This window comes from Oryzias latipes, chromosome 5 (genome assembly GCF_002234675.1).
Source record: "Oryzias latipes chromosome 5, ASM223467v1".
Taxonomy (NCBI): Eukaryota; Metazoa; Chordata; class Actinopteri; order Beloniformes; family Adrianichthyidae; genus Oryzias; species Oryzias latipes.
Window position 1 is genome coordinate 9848114 of NC_019863.2, and position 16926 is coordinate 9865039.

At 39.3% G+C, this 16926-nt stretch overlaps 1 protein-coding gene across 1 annotated transcript in view; it reads right to left on the reverse strand.

The window, feature by feature from the left end:
* Positions 1–16926, reverse strand: part of iars (isoleucyl-tRNA synthetase) — a 52977-nt gene that overhangs the window by 15729 nt on the left and 20322 nt on the right. The window contains exons 14-20 of the mRNA XM_004068660.4: positions 13502–13628; positions 12006–12079; positions 11049–11243; positions 10800–10886; positions 8634–8717; positions 3497–3641; positions 252–372 (exon numbers count right to left, since the gene is read on the reverse strand). Of these exons, the coding sequence (XP_004068708.1) occupies positions 252–372; positions 3497–3641; positions 8634–8717; positions 10800–10886; positions 11049–11243; positions 12006–12079; positions 13502–13628 (833 nt within the window). The remainder of the gene's footprint in view (positions 1–251; positions 373–3496; positions 3642–8633; positions 8718–10799; positions 10887–11048; positions 11244–12005; positions 12080–13501; positions 13629–16926) is intronic.

A 16926-nucleotide genomic window follows, 5' to 3' on the forward strand; every position in this document is an offset into this window, starting at 1 on the left:
AAATGAACTCCTGCCGCTTTGCACAAACGATTTCCTAGAAAACGACAGGCTTTTCGATTTTGGCAACAAATGGTTTAAATAGAATTAAAAGACCACTGGGAACGCTTTGCAATAGATCAAAAGATGATCAGAGTTGGACTTCAAGTGTGAAGTAGGCTTTAGCTGGGATGAATTAATTTTTATTTTTGAAAACAGGCAACAAGGGGAAGGAGGTAAACATTTCTGCGTGTTTCCATAGTTACTAGTCTCACCGTCCATCTCAGCCTTGAAAAACTGGATAAGAGACTGTGTGAAGGACTGAATCCACTTGTCCATGATGTTGTCGCTCTGCTTTGCTGTATTTTCGTTGTAGAGGAACCCAATTCCATCCTCCTAACGGGTTTAAACCAACAACACAACTTTAACACTTTTGCAACTCCTAAAATACAATCATTGCGCATCACCTATGCACAAAATCTTTAGTATTTCTTTAGAATATTAGCAAAAAAGGCAAATTGGTTATAAAATCTTACAGTTCGGAAGTTTGGCTTAAATTTTCATTTTAGACCAAATGCTGCTTACTGTAGGCCTTTTCCATCAACTTATGAAATTCTATTGCAAACGTGCCTCATCCTTTTTAATGAAAGGATTGGAAAAAACTGCATTTTAACCATTGAGTAAATTATTTTGAAAAGACAAAACATGCATTAATAATAATGAACAAACTCTTAACGAAAACTACAGACAGGAACTAACATGTACAGTATTCCTCCCATATTCACAAGACCTCCACACACACACACACACACACACACACACACACACACACACACACACACACACACACACACACACACACACACACACACACACACACACACACACACACACACACACACACACACACACACACACACACACACACACACACACACACACACACACACACACACACACACACACACACACACACACACACACACACACACACACACACACACACACACACACACACACACACACACACGTGGCTGAAGAGTGTCTATCACTGATCCTTCCTCATCAAAAGACCCTTCTGAAACATTTCTGATGCTTTGCAAAACATTTATTAGAGATGTAATGTTTTTTTTTTTAATTTATCCAGAGCAAGTGACTCTACTGTAGCGTACTTTATAATGCACATTAGGGGTGTCACTCTGTCCATCTGTTCCTTAAAACCAGGAGCTCAAGTGAGAGGACACCTTCTTCCAGAAAGGGCTGGTTTCATCCATCATCCAATAATCTGGATGAAAATTATTTTTCGCGATTATCTTCCTCAGTGTATCAGGAAATTTTCAGCTGATGCCATTTCTCCATGCAGGGGCACAAACTTTGGGTAAGTGATTCAGGAACCGATGGAACCAGCTGTTGATCGGTGTGAAATATTCTTTAGCAGCGGGCGAGGAAGACGACGGGCCAGCATGCTCTTAATCTCTGCTTTTCAGAAATTCCTACAGCACCTCCTTTGGACTCAAAAGTATCATACAAGCGTCCTGAGCTGTCTGAGCTTTTGTGATGAACCGGAGTCACGTGACTGAGAAAAAAATCTGCGAATGTGAAACTGTGAATATTGAAACGTGAATAAGCGGGGGAACATATTTATAATTTTTGTTGGTTCTTTTGATATGCTTTGGAAAAGTATGCAACGCTTTGGCTGCACTGGGATAATGTAGGCTCTTGAAATTATCATTTACATAGCAATTCCTAGACGTCCCTACATATCTTTTATTAAATGGCCAATTAGCCTGAGACACTTCCATTACTTACGCACTAAAAAACACATTAGGTGAAGTGCTGCCAACAATGACTAAAAAGAACTACCGTAAATTCTGGACTACAAAGCGCACCCGATTACAAGCCGCACCCACCCGTTTTCACGTGTTTAACTGCTTTTAAACATACACAAGCCGCATCGGAGTAAAAGGCGCATGGATTAGGCAACACAGTAAACCTGACCAATCACGTCCTGACTCCCAAACTAAGTGAGATTTATAACCACACTATGGGAGGAGTCAGCCTTGCCCTGAGCTCATGCATTTAGAGTATACCCACACCTGCTAAAAAGCATGGACCTCTATTCTGTTCACAAGTTCCTCAGTTATGGTTTTTTAATTTATTTATTTTTTTTAGTTTTTTTTTTAACTTATTGACAATCTAGGTATCACACATAAAATTACAAACAGTAACCATATAATCAACATTACATTCCTCAGTTATGATGAGGAAATTTACATCCGCGATCCCCCATTTCCCATGAGTCTTAGGGGCTAAAGGCGGGGTCAATGCCCGGCTCGCCATTCTGTTGTACGTGTTTAAGAATGAGCAAGTATCAGCAGTGCATGGAGGGGTGAACGGGAAAAGCTCTCCTTCCGCTTGTGTCGCGGCAGCATTATGGGAGTAACAGGGCTGGTTATAAAACACACCAGTAAAATAAAGCAGAGGCGACTGGAAAGCGCGCGCCTCAGCGCGATACGCGCGCCTCAGCGCGGCGCGTGAGTCAGAAGTTTCCTTCCACAACAAACACTGTTGCTCCGCGGACGCCTCTGTGCTCCGCGCTCGCCCCGCGCGCTCCCCTTTCTATCTTCTCCGACACCTCTGGCCAGGGCGGCTCCAGGGAGGAGCAAATCGTGTCTGTGCAGAGCAATCTGACTTAATGCTGTACGTTTTGTGGATGAGGGGCGGATGAGTTGTTACGTGTGGGAGCCATCAGACTGCCATCGACCCCGCAGCTCTATGTGATGAGCAGCAGGAGAACATGTCTCCAGCTCACACGGAGGCTGTGAGCTTTTCAATGCAAAATTCCGGACAGTCCTTAGAAACCGTAAAATCGATCACGTGGATTTGTGTTTCCAGTCGTGTCCCGGCAAAATAAAGGCTGATGTTATTCCCACATATTAACGTGCAGCCAGCCGAGTCACTATGACTCAGAGGTAAATTCACTCCGGAGCATGCGCTGTTCTCTCCGTCACACAGCTGAACAGCTTTTCCAAACCCGTTGGTGATGGTGGATTTTTTTACGCTGCTTTTAACTATTACTTTTAACTTGAAAGCTTCATCATATCGTAGCGGCGATCACGTGCACGTTGGGTCTTATGGCACCAAAGGATTCTGGGATGCGGCCGGGCATGGCCGTTTCGATTTGTTGAACCATGACTGAAGTGTCTAAGACCTGAAGTGAGGTCCATGCTGTTTGGCTGTTTAATGTGTTGAAAAACAAATGAATTGTGCTTGGTGTCAGATAGAGAATTCAAACCATTCACTGAGTCCGAAAGTACGTACATGGCGGCCGCCAATTAAATCCATAATTAGCCGCGTCACTGAACAAGCCGCAGGGTTGTTAGCGCAGGAAAAAAGTAGTGACTTATAGTCCAGAAATTACGGTAATTTAATACATTTTTTGTTAGATTTTAGTGGTCATACAGTACAGTAACATGCAAAAGTGTGTCTGTTTGGATAGAAAAAAGTGAGGTGTCTGTACCTTCTGCAGCCTTTGTACATTCTGCACTAAGAAGCGATAGGCGTTATACCACGGCAAGAAAACATCCTTTAGTATGTCCCGTACTCCCTCCTCTTTGAAGCGCAGGTTCTCTGCTCTCACCACAGGTGAGTTGATGAGGTAGAGTCTGTGGAAGGACAGAAGAAGCTGTAAGGCGAATGTATGAAAGAGGACTGAGCATGGGAGAGAGAGAAAAGACTGGACGGTACCAATGTTTGACAATATAAACTTAAATGTGATGATGATAATATAAATGAATATAGGCCAAATAAAACTTTAAGTGTTCATAAAGCCCAGAACTTAAAACTTTATATTAAAGAAAGTTCAGAAACAATGTTTCAGATTCTACATGGGACAGCTTTAAGCCAAAAGTTTGAAACATTGTTCCACTGTTTTGATTGGATATACATGCAATGCATGTGACTATTAGGATAAATGTTCACTACAGATTCTAGCAAAACTGAGAGATCAGAGCCATAAGGCTGTATAAAGGTGTAGTGGGACAAAAAAGTATTTAGTCGGAAGAAAAATCACATTGCCTGTTTTTTAAAGCAGTCAAACATTTTCTGTAAGTCTTCACAAGGTTTTCACTAACTGTTGCTGGTATTTTGGCCCATTCCTTCATGCAGATCTCCTTTAGAGCAGTGATGTTTTGGGGCTATTCCTAAGCAAGGCGGACTTTCAACTCCCTTCAAAACTTTTCTGAGGTGAAGATCTGGAGACTGGCTAGGTCACTCCAGGACCTTGAAATGCTTTTTACAAAGCCGCTCCTTCAATGCTCGGGCAGTGTGTTTGGGATCATTGTCATGCTGAAAGACCCAGCCAGGTTTCATCTTTAATGCCTTTTAGTGGTGGAAGGAGATTTTCTCCCAAAATCTGACCATACATGGCCCCATTCCTTCTTTCCTTTACATGGATCAGTCGTCCTGATTCCTTTGCTGAAAAAAAGCCCCAAAGCATGATGTTTCCACCCCCATGCTTTACAGTAGTTAAGGTGTTCTTTAGCTGCAACTCAGCATTCTTTCTCATCCAAACACGAGTAGAGTTTTTACCAAAAATTAATTTTTTGGGTTTCACCTGACCATAGGACATTCTCCCAATCCTCTTCTGGATCATCCAAATGCTCTCTAGCAAACTTTAGACGGGCCTGCACATGTACTGGCTTTAGCAGGGGGACACGTCTGGCACTGCAGGATTTGAGTCTCTGGCAGCGTAGTGTGTTACTGATGGCAGCCTTTGTCACTTTGGTCCCAGCTCTCTGCAGGTCATCCACTAGGTCCCCCCATGTGGTTCTGAGATTTTTGCTCACTGTTCTTGTGATCATTTTGACCCTATGAGTGAGTTCTTAAAGGGAACCCCAGATTGAGGGAGATCATCAGTGGTCTTGTATGTCTTCCATTTGATAATAATTGCTCCCACAGTTGATTTCTTCACACCAAACTGCTTAACTATTGCAAATTCAGCTTTCCCAGCCTGGTGCAGGTCAACAATTTTGTTTGGTGTCCTTAGATCTTTAGTCTTGGCTAGAGCTGGGCGATATGGCCACTAAATAACATCTGAAGTTTTTTCATTCCATTTTCGGTTTTCGACAATTTTTTTTCCTCTCCACTTTGACTTTAACAAAAATTGCAAATTATGGATTATATTTAACAAAAACTGTTCTATTTTAACATCTCCTTTAGAAGTGGCTCTAACACAAAGTTCAACTAAATAAAAGCTGCAAAAATGTTTGCAGAACAATGATGCAGATGTTTTGTGAGCTACTGCTAGCTTAAGCATCTCATTAAGAGAAATACTAGAACAAACTCAGCAGAGTATTTTAGGATTTTGCTGCATGTGTTTGATCTACCGACCAAATTATTCCATTATTTTACAAAGAAAAACTATAGACGATCTTTCTTTAAAAATGATATTACGTTAAATGCAAACAGAGGGGAAGTCACAACATACTGAAAACATCAGATAAAAACAACTCTTTTCTTTTCTAAGGAACTCCTCTATTGATTTCTAATCAATCTCTGCTCTGTGCTTTTTCTGTGTTCACCCTGTCTGTTTAATGTTTGTTTTTTTTAATCACAACTGAGTTGTTTCTGTTTTCTTACTGAAAAACGCCCCCATGAGAAGAGGGGCTTTAGTCAGTCATCTGTAGTCTGAACCAACTTTAAAGTCAGATTAAAACCTGCTGAGTAAACGAGGACAGATTTACTAAAGGGGAGCAGATTAACAGAAAAGGCACTTTTTTCCCTAATCTGCCTCCGGGTAATTCATTTTTACATGAAATCCTGACAAAGACAGCCTAAAAACATAATAATGTTTTGGATTCTGGCCATTGAGAGTAAAAATGCAGCACTCTCACAAGCGGGCCGGGGGCACTTTTTTCAGCTCAACAATCAGCTCTGTAATGTAACAAAGGCACTACTAATAAAGTTTCACACAGTGTATTCTTAATTATATTTATAAAATGCAGTTTTTATAAATGTCCTATAAATTAATTTTGTTGCCTTCTCTGCCACATCTTAAAGTCTGCTCCATGAAAATATGGTCCGACTTTAAACCGGTCTGTGATAACATGTAGGCGACACACGGAACAGCTCGTCAGCATTGGATGATAGCATTGTAACGACACCGCTGTCTTCAGATCAACATTTTTTATTAAACCTTCAGCTGCTGCTGCAAGTCCAACAGGTTTATCATCCAGTCCAGTTCTTTCTGGAACCCGGTAAAAATGGTCACAATCGTCCCCCCTGCTTTTACAGGCAAAAATTCAACACAGTGGCAATTAGTAGAAGTTAAAGGGGGGGGGGGGGGGGGCTTCGTGTATGAGTTTTTCCTCTCTCGCTCACTCTCTCTCTCTCTCGGAAGTAGCTTCTCTTTGCTTGCTGCTGTTTTGACATCTGCGGTTTGAGAGAAACCGGCGGACTTTACTTCAAACAACAGAAGCGTAAGAGAGCAGAGAGCTGGGAAATTAAAACATCAATTTCCCCCAAAAATAAATCGTCTAAAACAACAAATTCTAATTGATCAATGAATTGCCGAGCCAATAGTGGAGTTTGTGGTGTGACTGTTTGAGGTTGTGGACAGGTGTCTTTTATATAGATAACGAGTTCAAGCAGGTGCCATTCATCCAGGTAACGAGTGGAGGACAGAAGATCTTACAGAAGAAGTTACAGGTCTGTGAGGGACAGAGATCTTGCTGATTTCCTCTGTGCCACAATGAATTTGTAAAATAATTTGTGCAAAAAAGGCCAATGATGTGATATTCCAATTTTTTGAGACGTTTAGTCTTTCCTTTTCTATAGGCCATAGTGATTACAATTATTAGGATCAAGTCTTGAAATATGCAAATGGCATTAAATATTGAAACGTTCACATTTAATTTTTTGTACCTCTTCTTTCTTCTTCCACTTTCGGCTTCTCCCATCAGGGGTCGCCACAGCGAACGAGTCGCATGGTAGATTTGGCAATGTTTTTTACGCCGGATGCCCTTCCTGACACAACCTTCTCAAACCGGGCTTGGAACCGGCAGAGGTAGAGAAGGGAACAGGGAGCAGCCCGGAGTCGAACCCTGGTTTCACGGACGGCAGGCGCTGCAAACCAGCACGAGCTGGAAAAATTAATTTTTAATTTTTTGTACCTCTACTTGATCAAAATGTGAAAAAAAAAAGTGAAATGTGTTCCTTGAGTCATTTTTGAAAACTGCAACCCCCACAGAAAGCAGCAGCCTTCTTCCTGCTCACTAATATGGTTAACGTGGGCTCCAGGATGAAGTAACTTTTTACATCTCCGGCATTCTAATCGAGCATGTTATTAGTTAAAACCAGAAGTTACTTTAGTTGAAAAAAATGTGATGTGATGCATCCAAAATTTGTATTCAAAAGATCAAAGCTTAGCTTTGGTGTAACATCTGTGTTCTTCTCCGTTCATTAAATCAGCGCAAGAGAAGCAGACGGGGAAACTGTGAGCACACGACGCATTTGGTTGGAAGTTGAATTGGCTGCACAGATCGTGGGCGCCGTCTTGAAACTGTGGTGATACCACAGATTTTTTGAAAAGAATGGTTTCAGACGAGCAGGAAGTCCCCATATTTTATCGTCTGCAGTAACTTTAATGGATCCAACAAGCGAAAAGCATTGTTTCCTTGTGTATCGAATGCTGATTTTGTAGACCTAAACAAGTGCTTTTGTGTACAAGGAACGCAACATTCACTCACTCCCTGAAATACAGGTAGAGGAGGGGCCAGTGATAAATTCTCCAGCATGAACCCAGATCCATGTCTTCGTCAAGCATGAGAACGGAGGAAAGAAGGATGATCAAGCAATGAAACAGAACAATTGAGAACATCTGAAATATTTAGGCTTTTAACTTATACAAATAATTTCCCCTTTACAGCTGTTAAGAAGATTCCCTCTAAAAAAAATAACAGAAAAAGTGAATTATCCTTGACAGGTTATGAAAAGGTTGACTTTTCAGTTTGACAGTAAAGCTTGAAGCTAAACTGATGCAACATCATGCAATAAGCCATAAAGCATTTTAACAGCCTTATCTGCCGGGATCGCAACTATCAAATGCAAACTAATGTCTAATAAACTCAGCTGTCACCTAAATTTCAAATGTTCTCCCAACACGGTGCACTTCAGTCTGTCCCTTTTTGTTCACTTGACAGCTTTTGCTGCTGCTCACCTTTCCATGATGGAGAAACTCTGAGCAGAGCTTTCAGCAAGAAAAGATGAGGCCATGAAGAAAAACAGACTGTTGCCATCTTGTTTTGTTTTTTTAATCTAGTCCCTTCTAATTTTAATTTTCTCCCTCATCAGTGTATTTCTGAGCATATGGCAGAACTGCCTGGTGGTTTATTCATAGGGCCATATGGCCTTAGCACTCTGTGCTAAGGGCAAGGAGCAAATGTACCAAGGATCACACATGTTTTATGTGTATTTACAGCCTGCGCTGTAAGTGTGCACGTCCTCTCTGGAGGAATACCAGAGTCCTGTGTTAAATGTGAAAAAGAATCCAAATCTTTTCATGACATGAGGTGGCAAACACCCCATCAAACTGTCACACACAAACCGATGCATATAAAAAACCAACAACACCCCCCATGTACAATCACAGAGCTGACCTGAGGGCATCGGCTCCATAGTTCTGCACGATCAGAGCTGGATCTGGGTAGTTCTTCTTACGCTTGCTCATCTTCTGTCCATCACTACAGAAAAATGCCAAGCAAAGGCATTAATGCACATACACACGCATGCACAAAAGAGCATGTTGGTGACAGTTCATTTAGTATTGTAATCAGTCATATCCTTCCAGGTCAGCAGGCCTGTGACCACAGAACTGGATTTAGACCTAGGGCCGGAGAACAAACAGCGCCGCACAGCAGCTCTGAAGGCTAATGCACATTGAAGGCTACTGCACATTATTTAACACTTTTGACAGTTACAAAGTTTGAGGTAAAAAAGTGAAAACGGAAATCTTATAACTTTTTTATTGAATCCTATTTCCATTTTTTATTGATGTTTAGCATATTTGAATTTCCAAATGATTCTTTGTAAAGATTTTGACAGTTAAACCTATTAAGTGTTTTTGACCATCAGTGGGGGGAAAACGACAACAAAAAAAAACATTTCCAAATAGTTTCTAACACATTAAAGATGGTCAAGGTTCCATAATGTTTGCTCGCCTTCCCCTATTGATCACAACAGCAGTTTCCAGAATAGAACAGACAGAAAAGTATAACATTTAGGCAATATTTATTCATGTTCAGTAAATATGTTAAAAAACAACAACAAATGGTTTCCCATTAGTTTTAATGCAAAAGTTGATAACTCTCCAACAAAACTGTTATAATAGACCTGCTGGAAAAGACTAAATAAAGGACTCCAAGTAGAATATGATTTTTTATAAAAGTTCTGAAACTATTAAATAACAATTTTAGCAAAAAATAAATAAAACTAAAAGAAAAATAAAAAAGTTAAGCAAATAAGTTTTTATAAAGAGGTAATGATTTGTAAAAACATTTTTCAATTTTTCAAAAGATTCAGCATCAATCTAAAATGTTTAATATAAATCCTGATACCCTGAAAATGACACCTGTTCCTGTGCAATATGTATTGATACTAATGTTAAGCAATATTTGTTTCTTAAGAAGCTTTGATTTTTCAAAAGGATGCGTTTTTTGACAGCCTCCTCTCCTCACAAAGGGACCAAAATATTTCCAACAAACCTATAACCACACACAGTTTCAAAAATTTTTTAGCTGAATTAAATATTCTGGATTTGTGAGGTGAACTTTCACAGAACATGACCAAAGTTTAACTTGCTGTGCTTACTGACACATTAATGTTGACCAAATGTTTCTTTTGGGGCGCTGAGACATGGTATTGAATGAAAATAGTTTTTTTTCATGTTCAGGTATATTTAGTAGGAGGGTGACAAATAATTTTAACTATTCTATTTGCTTTCCATTAATGGTGGCCATTGGGTCATTTTGAACAATTTCATTCCCTGACTTTCAATCGATCATCGGACATCTTTACTCAAAAATTCAACCAGTGTGACTCAGAGATAAATACCTGGGTACTGAACAGTGCAGGTGAAGTTTTCTAGATTCCTTTTTTTCTTTCAAGATAATCAAGTATAGATTAAATACGTGTCCAAAAAAAGAATTAAGGGAAAAATCCATTCACATTTTAGTTTCACAAAGTTCAGCTCACTTTTGTTTTTCCAATTAAAAATAATCCAAAGGGAACATTATTAACATTCTACCACACTATATGGTCACATGACTTTGCTAAATATAAAGTGTTTCCACACATTGTATTGGAATGATAGCTTGTTAATTCTTTGCTGCATCACGTGTGTCGTCTGCTGTGACGCACTTAGTCGTTTTTACATTATAGTAAAATAAACCTACTGTGTCCCAATCCAAATTGTATTTTTCTAATATTGATATGATTGATTTAGTTTATTTTAAAACCATATTAGAATGGTTAATGTCGACTTGATTTGATTAACAACTTGCCTCAGACTGATCGCTCTGGTTGGATCATCGGAATAAAAGTCCATTCATTGAATAATCATTAGACCCCTAATATTGAGACAAATCGATCAGTGCCTCAAAGGACCTGACTTGATATCAAGCCCTCTTCTTTTTAGAAAAATTAACAGCTTTCAGAAAAGTTTACTGTTGTCAAGTTAAAGTAGTAAAAAAAAAAAAAAAAGTCATACTCTTTTTCATGTTTTGTTTTATATCAAAGACAAAGGTCTGGTAAGACAATATACTGACCTAGCAAGCACCAGTCCATTCACAATGACATTCTTAAAGGGTGGTTTTCCAAACAGCGCTGTGGAGAGAACCAGCAAGGTGTAGAACCTACAATGACATACAAAAATAAAAAACGATAGAAAATAAGAGTTAGTATCCACTAGAGAACTTAAATTGCATTAGCCATTTTGTACATGAATCTATGCATTTTCAATCCACATAACTATGAATGTCTCTTTTTTCACCCACTCATGTGTGCATTCAGCTTACCATCCTCTGGTCTGGTCAATTCCTTCAGCGATGAAGTCTGCAGGAAAACTTTCCTCAAACTCCTTCTTGTTCTCAAAAGGATAATGAACCTGGGCGTAAGGCATGCTGCCGCTCTCAAACCAGCAGTCAAACACCTCCGTGACCCTCCGCAGAACGCCCTTCCCACACCGGGATGGTATTGTAAGACTGTCAATGCTGGCCAGAGAGCGTAGGAGCAGGACGAGGGGGGGAGAAAAAAAAAAACACTTCAAATTTGCAGAACAGGATAAGAAATTTACATTAGTTATGAAGAATTTCATACTGCCATCTAGACAACTTTCATATGTGTCACTGCGGAGAGAAATGTCAGAGTCAGGATAACAGTTAAAAAGAAAAAAAAAAAGACATCTGCAGGTTCTGATTAAATACATGTGTATAAAATCTCTTTATGTATCTTCTAATTGGCAAAAGAGCTACAGGAAGTGAATCAAACAATTCAAAATGAAACATAAGTGCAGCGATTCTCTGCAGAACAGCTCTGCGGTTGGGCTGCTGACACAAAAGTGATCCAATGGTTCAATGGGTCATTTCCACAGGTCTTTAAAATGTTCTGTAAAGCAGGTAATAATTTTGCCTGTATTAAAGCAGCAAGAAAAAGACAGAAACTGTAGAGTTTCAAACACTGACGGTAGAAGTGACGTCGTTCATAAGACAGAACAATAGAAAAATGAACCTTTCAATGTGGACAATATGAAAGGCCTTTTTAGACTTCTATGCAAAACCAACAATATTTCCAGGAAGGCCATCTGTGTTATCGGGGTTATACATTTAACGTGTTTGAAATCACAAGAAGTAACAAATATGGACAGAAGTATTGAATCCTGTTTACAGACAGCCAGAGCATCTGAAGGCATCCTTCTGTCGCAGTCTGTGCTCAGTTGGGAGGCTGCGAGCGTTGGATGCTGATCTGTGACTCACCTTTCCCGATGAAGATCTGCTACTTTGACTCCCGTCAACTCCTCCAGTTCTGCTATGGACCCAACACACACAACCTGTTCAGCAGAAAAACAAAGGTCTCATTTTAGCAAAGAAAAGCAGGGCACAGCAGTTAAATGGATCTTAAACTGAGCAAGGTTTCAAAATTATGGTCTGAAAAGGTTGATTTTACTTTTAGATTCCAGCAATGTTATTTTATGAGGGATTGTAGTCTCAGAAAGCGAAGGTAAAAGTTAAAACACCTCCTTAGTAAGTTGAAGTATAATAAAGTGTGTTATCTGGTCTCCTCTGGGAGACTACCTGTTGGCACTGCTCCAGTTTTACCACAGCACCAGGTAACATGGCCCAGATACAAGCTGGTGCATCACCATCCGATATTAAAGTGGAAAAAAGCAAAAGAAAATGTACCCAAAAGACCTTGGACGGAAAGAAAATGGAACAAAAGGAAAACCTGCAGAGATAAAATCATTGTACATCGAAAGCCAGAGAAAGAGGCGCAGAGCTCTGGATACAGCTGTGTGGTTTGCTGCACAGGAGTGTGTGAGGGAGGCACCAGGGAGTGCAAGTGTTCTGGAAACAGTCACAACGCTATTTCCAGCAAGCAGGTCGTTTGCTGTCCCTCTTTCAGCCAGGGGACCAAAGCTTCATTTTTCAAATGCTCAAATAACCCAATTCTGACATCTCTATTCAGTTCAGACCACGTCACAGTCAGCCGAGTTTGGCAATAAATGCTCAGCGTAAAATGAACATTTACAGTTTGGCCCCCTTCTCAATCATCTTGCACTTTCTTTTCCTCCTCTTCACCAGTGGATAATTTATTCTGTCCCTCCTCTTCTTCTAACACTCGATGACTTCTTGTCATTTTACCCCAATAAATGTTCCTCTTGCACATCTTTGAAGTTTCCTCAACTGGCATGAAAGGAAGCCAGTGCACTTTGATTCGTGTTTCTTTGCAGTTTACATTAATGAATCATTCATGTGTTGAGTTTATTGAGGCTCTCCATGAGGGTGCCTGAGGTCAGCTCACTCTGCTTGCAGTATAGTCACAGAACGTTGTGTTAACATAATGCTACTACTCAAGCTTTCACAAAAACGGTGGAAAAACATAAATCTTTCTGGGGTTTTTTCTCTTTTCCATTGCAAATTTATGAGAGAAAATTGATTTTTGAAGTAATGCAGAAAAGCAACCAGGTTAAGCACAAGACATCGTAACTGCAATAATCTTTTTGATGGAAAATACTTAATGAAAGTAGATTTAAAATCAGATCAAATGTTCCTTTTCCATGCAAATTCTTCAAATTAATACACAATTATAATAGTAATTCCTGGGTGTGAATACAGAAGCTTTTGAGTAACAAGTTCAGGTTTGAATAGCCTAAACATATAAATATAACTCGACACCTGGTCAGCAAATAGATAAATTAGTTGCTGTTTAAGGCTACCCAAAACTCATTTATACCACTTTTTTTTGTCCTGACCTCCTGGAAATCATCGCTGACCCAAAGCGGGATAGGAGTGCCCCAGTAGCGGTTCCTGGAAATAGCCCAGTCGCGGGCGTCTCTTAGCCAGTTCCCAAAGCGCTTCTCACGCACAAACTCCGGAACCCTGTAGAAACAGACGAGTCATTTTAGCTTTTGGTGTGTTTTATTAAATAGGTTAAATGACATTGGGACCACTGCAGCAGTCACAACGTGGTGTGAAAACCTTTTGTTCGGGACGGCAACAAGACTTGTGATGAAAACTGCCGATACCCCTAAATACAGAACCTTTTATACCTATTTTTACAGCCATCACTTTTTATTTGTACATGCAGAGAAAAGCTCCACATAAACATTGCAATCAAAAAAGAAAAACATGTCTTTTCAAAGTCAGGCTTTAAGAGGTTGTCAGAGGTTTCAAGTGTTTGCCTATAAACAAAAACAAACATTTTTAATTAAATTAGTTTTATGCGTAATGATTTCACATCATCCTCTTGTACAGAAAACTCAAGGGGGGAATAGATAAAGCCTAACGTGGTGAAATTTGGCAAATTAATAAGCCCTCTAAAGAAAACAGTACCTCCATGTGCCTTCCACGTCTATGTGACAACAGGAGTCTCTTTAAGAGGCTTGACTAAAAAAAGTTAGTGTCCACGCCAAGGCACCTTTTGTCCCTTTACTTCCTGCCCCCCTTTTGCTTCCTTGTTTCAGCAAGTTCCTGACATTAATCCACCATCTTTCAATCTTCTTGTTTGCCTCTCCTAGCCTGCTTCCCTCTCTTGCTTTGTCAGGTCGTGCTGCTGATGAACAGTGCAGCGAGGAGCATAAATCGCCACCAGAATCTAAACACTAAGCAAGGAGTTCATCAATTCCCATTTGTGGAAGGCATTTCTATTTAGGCCCATAATATATCAATTTAATGATTTTTTTTTCTTTTCTTTGGTGCTGGGGCTTACCACCAATCCTCCATCCTTTAGCCCCCTACTCCAGTTCACAGCGAGTGAAGGATTTAGAGGATGGAGGCGCTTCGTCCAAAGCACACTGAAGACTTATTAACATTTAGCCCTACGATGTTAAGTCGTGGGCACAGATGCAAAGCACAAAAGGATAAAACTACTCAGACAAGAGGACTGTGCACGTTGAACTGAAGAGCTGAGAAAACAGAAAACAAAGGAGATGGAGATCACACGCCCATTCAGTATTTACAAAAGCAAAGTCCAGAAGTCAAAAGCTTGGCTAAGATTGACTCAAAAAAATGGAGAACCTAAAAATAAAGCTACAAGTGGGGTAAATATAAAACCTGAATAAGGTAATAGTCAAATGAGGGGGTATGCTCTTGTTAAAATAAAAACATCAACCCAGTTAAGTATGTTGTCCTAAAGAGCTGTACATTTATACAGCCTACAAACCTCATAGGCACTGTGTAAAAAAAAAATGTTAAGGATGTTCCTTATAAACTATGCTGCTTCTGCCTTATGGTTGATTGAGATCATAAAACAAATTAAGAAAAAATACCATTGTATTATGTTATGTGCTGCAAAGTGTATTTGACGTAATGTAAAGTGTGTTTTCCTATTTTCTTTATCAGTTTCCACCATGAAGCCCAGGGTTCATCAATGTTGGCTGTAAAATGTGTGATTACATCAAAAATAATGGACTGGATAAACATTATTTATATGCACATTGCAATGTTAGAAAATGTACAGACAACTGTTTTGAGTTCAAAAGTCTTAAATGTAAAGATGAGGGTTGATGGGTTGAGCTGTTTTCCCCACCAGCCTCCCTCTGAGCCCTCATTAATTCAGTTAAGAAAATGTGACAGACTGGTACCTGCAGAAATCAAACTGACCTCACAAAAACCCCAATCTGAATAAGTAAAAGAAGAAAAAAAAACCATTAACAAATCAATCTTAGAACATGGGGACTAAATATTTATTATTCAGCTTAAATGGATCATTTTTCAGGTGTTAAAATTGCTTATGAGCATATTAATGATGACACAACTTAAATACACTAAAATAAGAAAAAACGGAAGCACTTCAGAACCAAAAGGTAACAGAACGCCTGAATGAGTGTGAGGAAAAACAGGGGGGGGGGGGGGGGGGGTACTAAGGGGTCAAATGGTTAAAAAAACATCTGAAGTACTGAGTAACAGCTTCAACTTTTCTGATTTATTTTAAATGAAGTGCAAATTCTGGCATTAAAATAAAAACTAAACTAAATCAAATCTATTTTGTAACAACAAGGCTTTCACTGATGTCTATAAGGAATTTGTGATGCCCAATGTTCCAATCCAATGTGCTTAGTTACAAATGTTTCAAGCAAATACCAATAATAAATATCCAAAATAAGTCATTTAGCTTTTCTATATGAAAGGTTTTGTATCCTATTTTTTTTGCTATTATGACAGATTATTAAAGCTAATTAATTGTCATTTTACCCCACTGCTTACTGCTTTAGCAAACACTGCATTTGCTTGGGGCTCTAAAGTGTTCAAAGTGGTTTTATATTCCAAGCTCAACTATGTCGGTGAGATTTACTACTAGAAATCTTCATTCTGTTCAATGCTGAATTACCTTTTTATGCAATAATCTGCCAATTATGTCACATCCCCAGAATAACAAAACTGTTTTCCAAAAGAAAACTGTAACTAAATGAACACAGCCTTTTGGAGCTGAGTAAGCGTCCAGGTTTTGGATCTTGAATTTAAATTGGTCAAAAGTACAGTATGGTGTGGGGAAACTACAATTTTTACTTGATTAAATTTAACTTATTACTACCCACTTCTGGTTATAATAACATTAAATAACTATTTTAAGATAGGAAACCGACAGTTAAGGTGTGTGAATGAATAAAAGAAATGTAATTAGTTCAGATTAAAATGGAGTGAATTTTTGCAAGTGTCTCAACATGGTGTGCTGGTTAACATAGGAGGCAGATGACCTACAAGTCCAGGAACAGAAGGTTGTATTCACACCAAAGACACCTTGGATGCACCGCTCACAGACGCTCATTTCCCTCACACTGAGTCCTTCCCTTTTATGAGCTCCAGTTAACTGGCTAACCACGCCCAGGAAGGAAGCAACTTTAACCAAACAATTAAAAAAAAATACACAACAAAAGATAGAAATATCTTGGAAACAATACAGTAAAAGTCCTGTAAACAAAGACAAACATAGATAAACAGTCAACTAAAATCATTACAACCAAAATTTATGCAAACAAATTTAAATCCTTTCCACTTCGTATCCCTAACTCTTAAACAGGAAGTGAAGGCCTTGGCCACCATTTTGTTCTTTGGGCACCAGGAAGAGAAGGTGAGAAACATGACAAAAATCAATAAACAAGTCTTAACATTTGTGGTGGTGCTGTTCATAGATGACGTGTTTAAAAGTGATGAGCTACAACAGACAGGACACAACTAC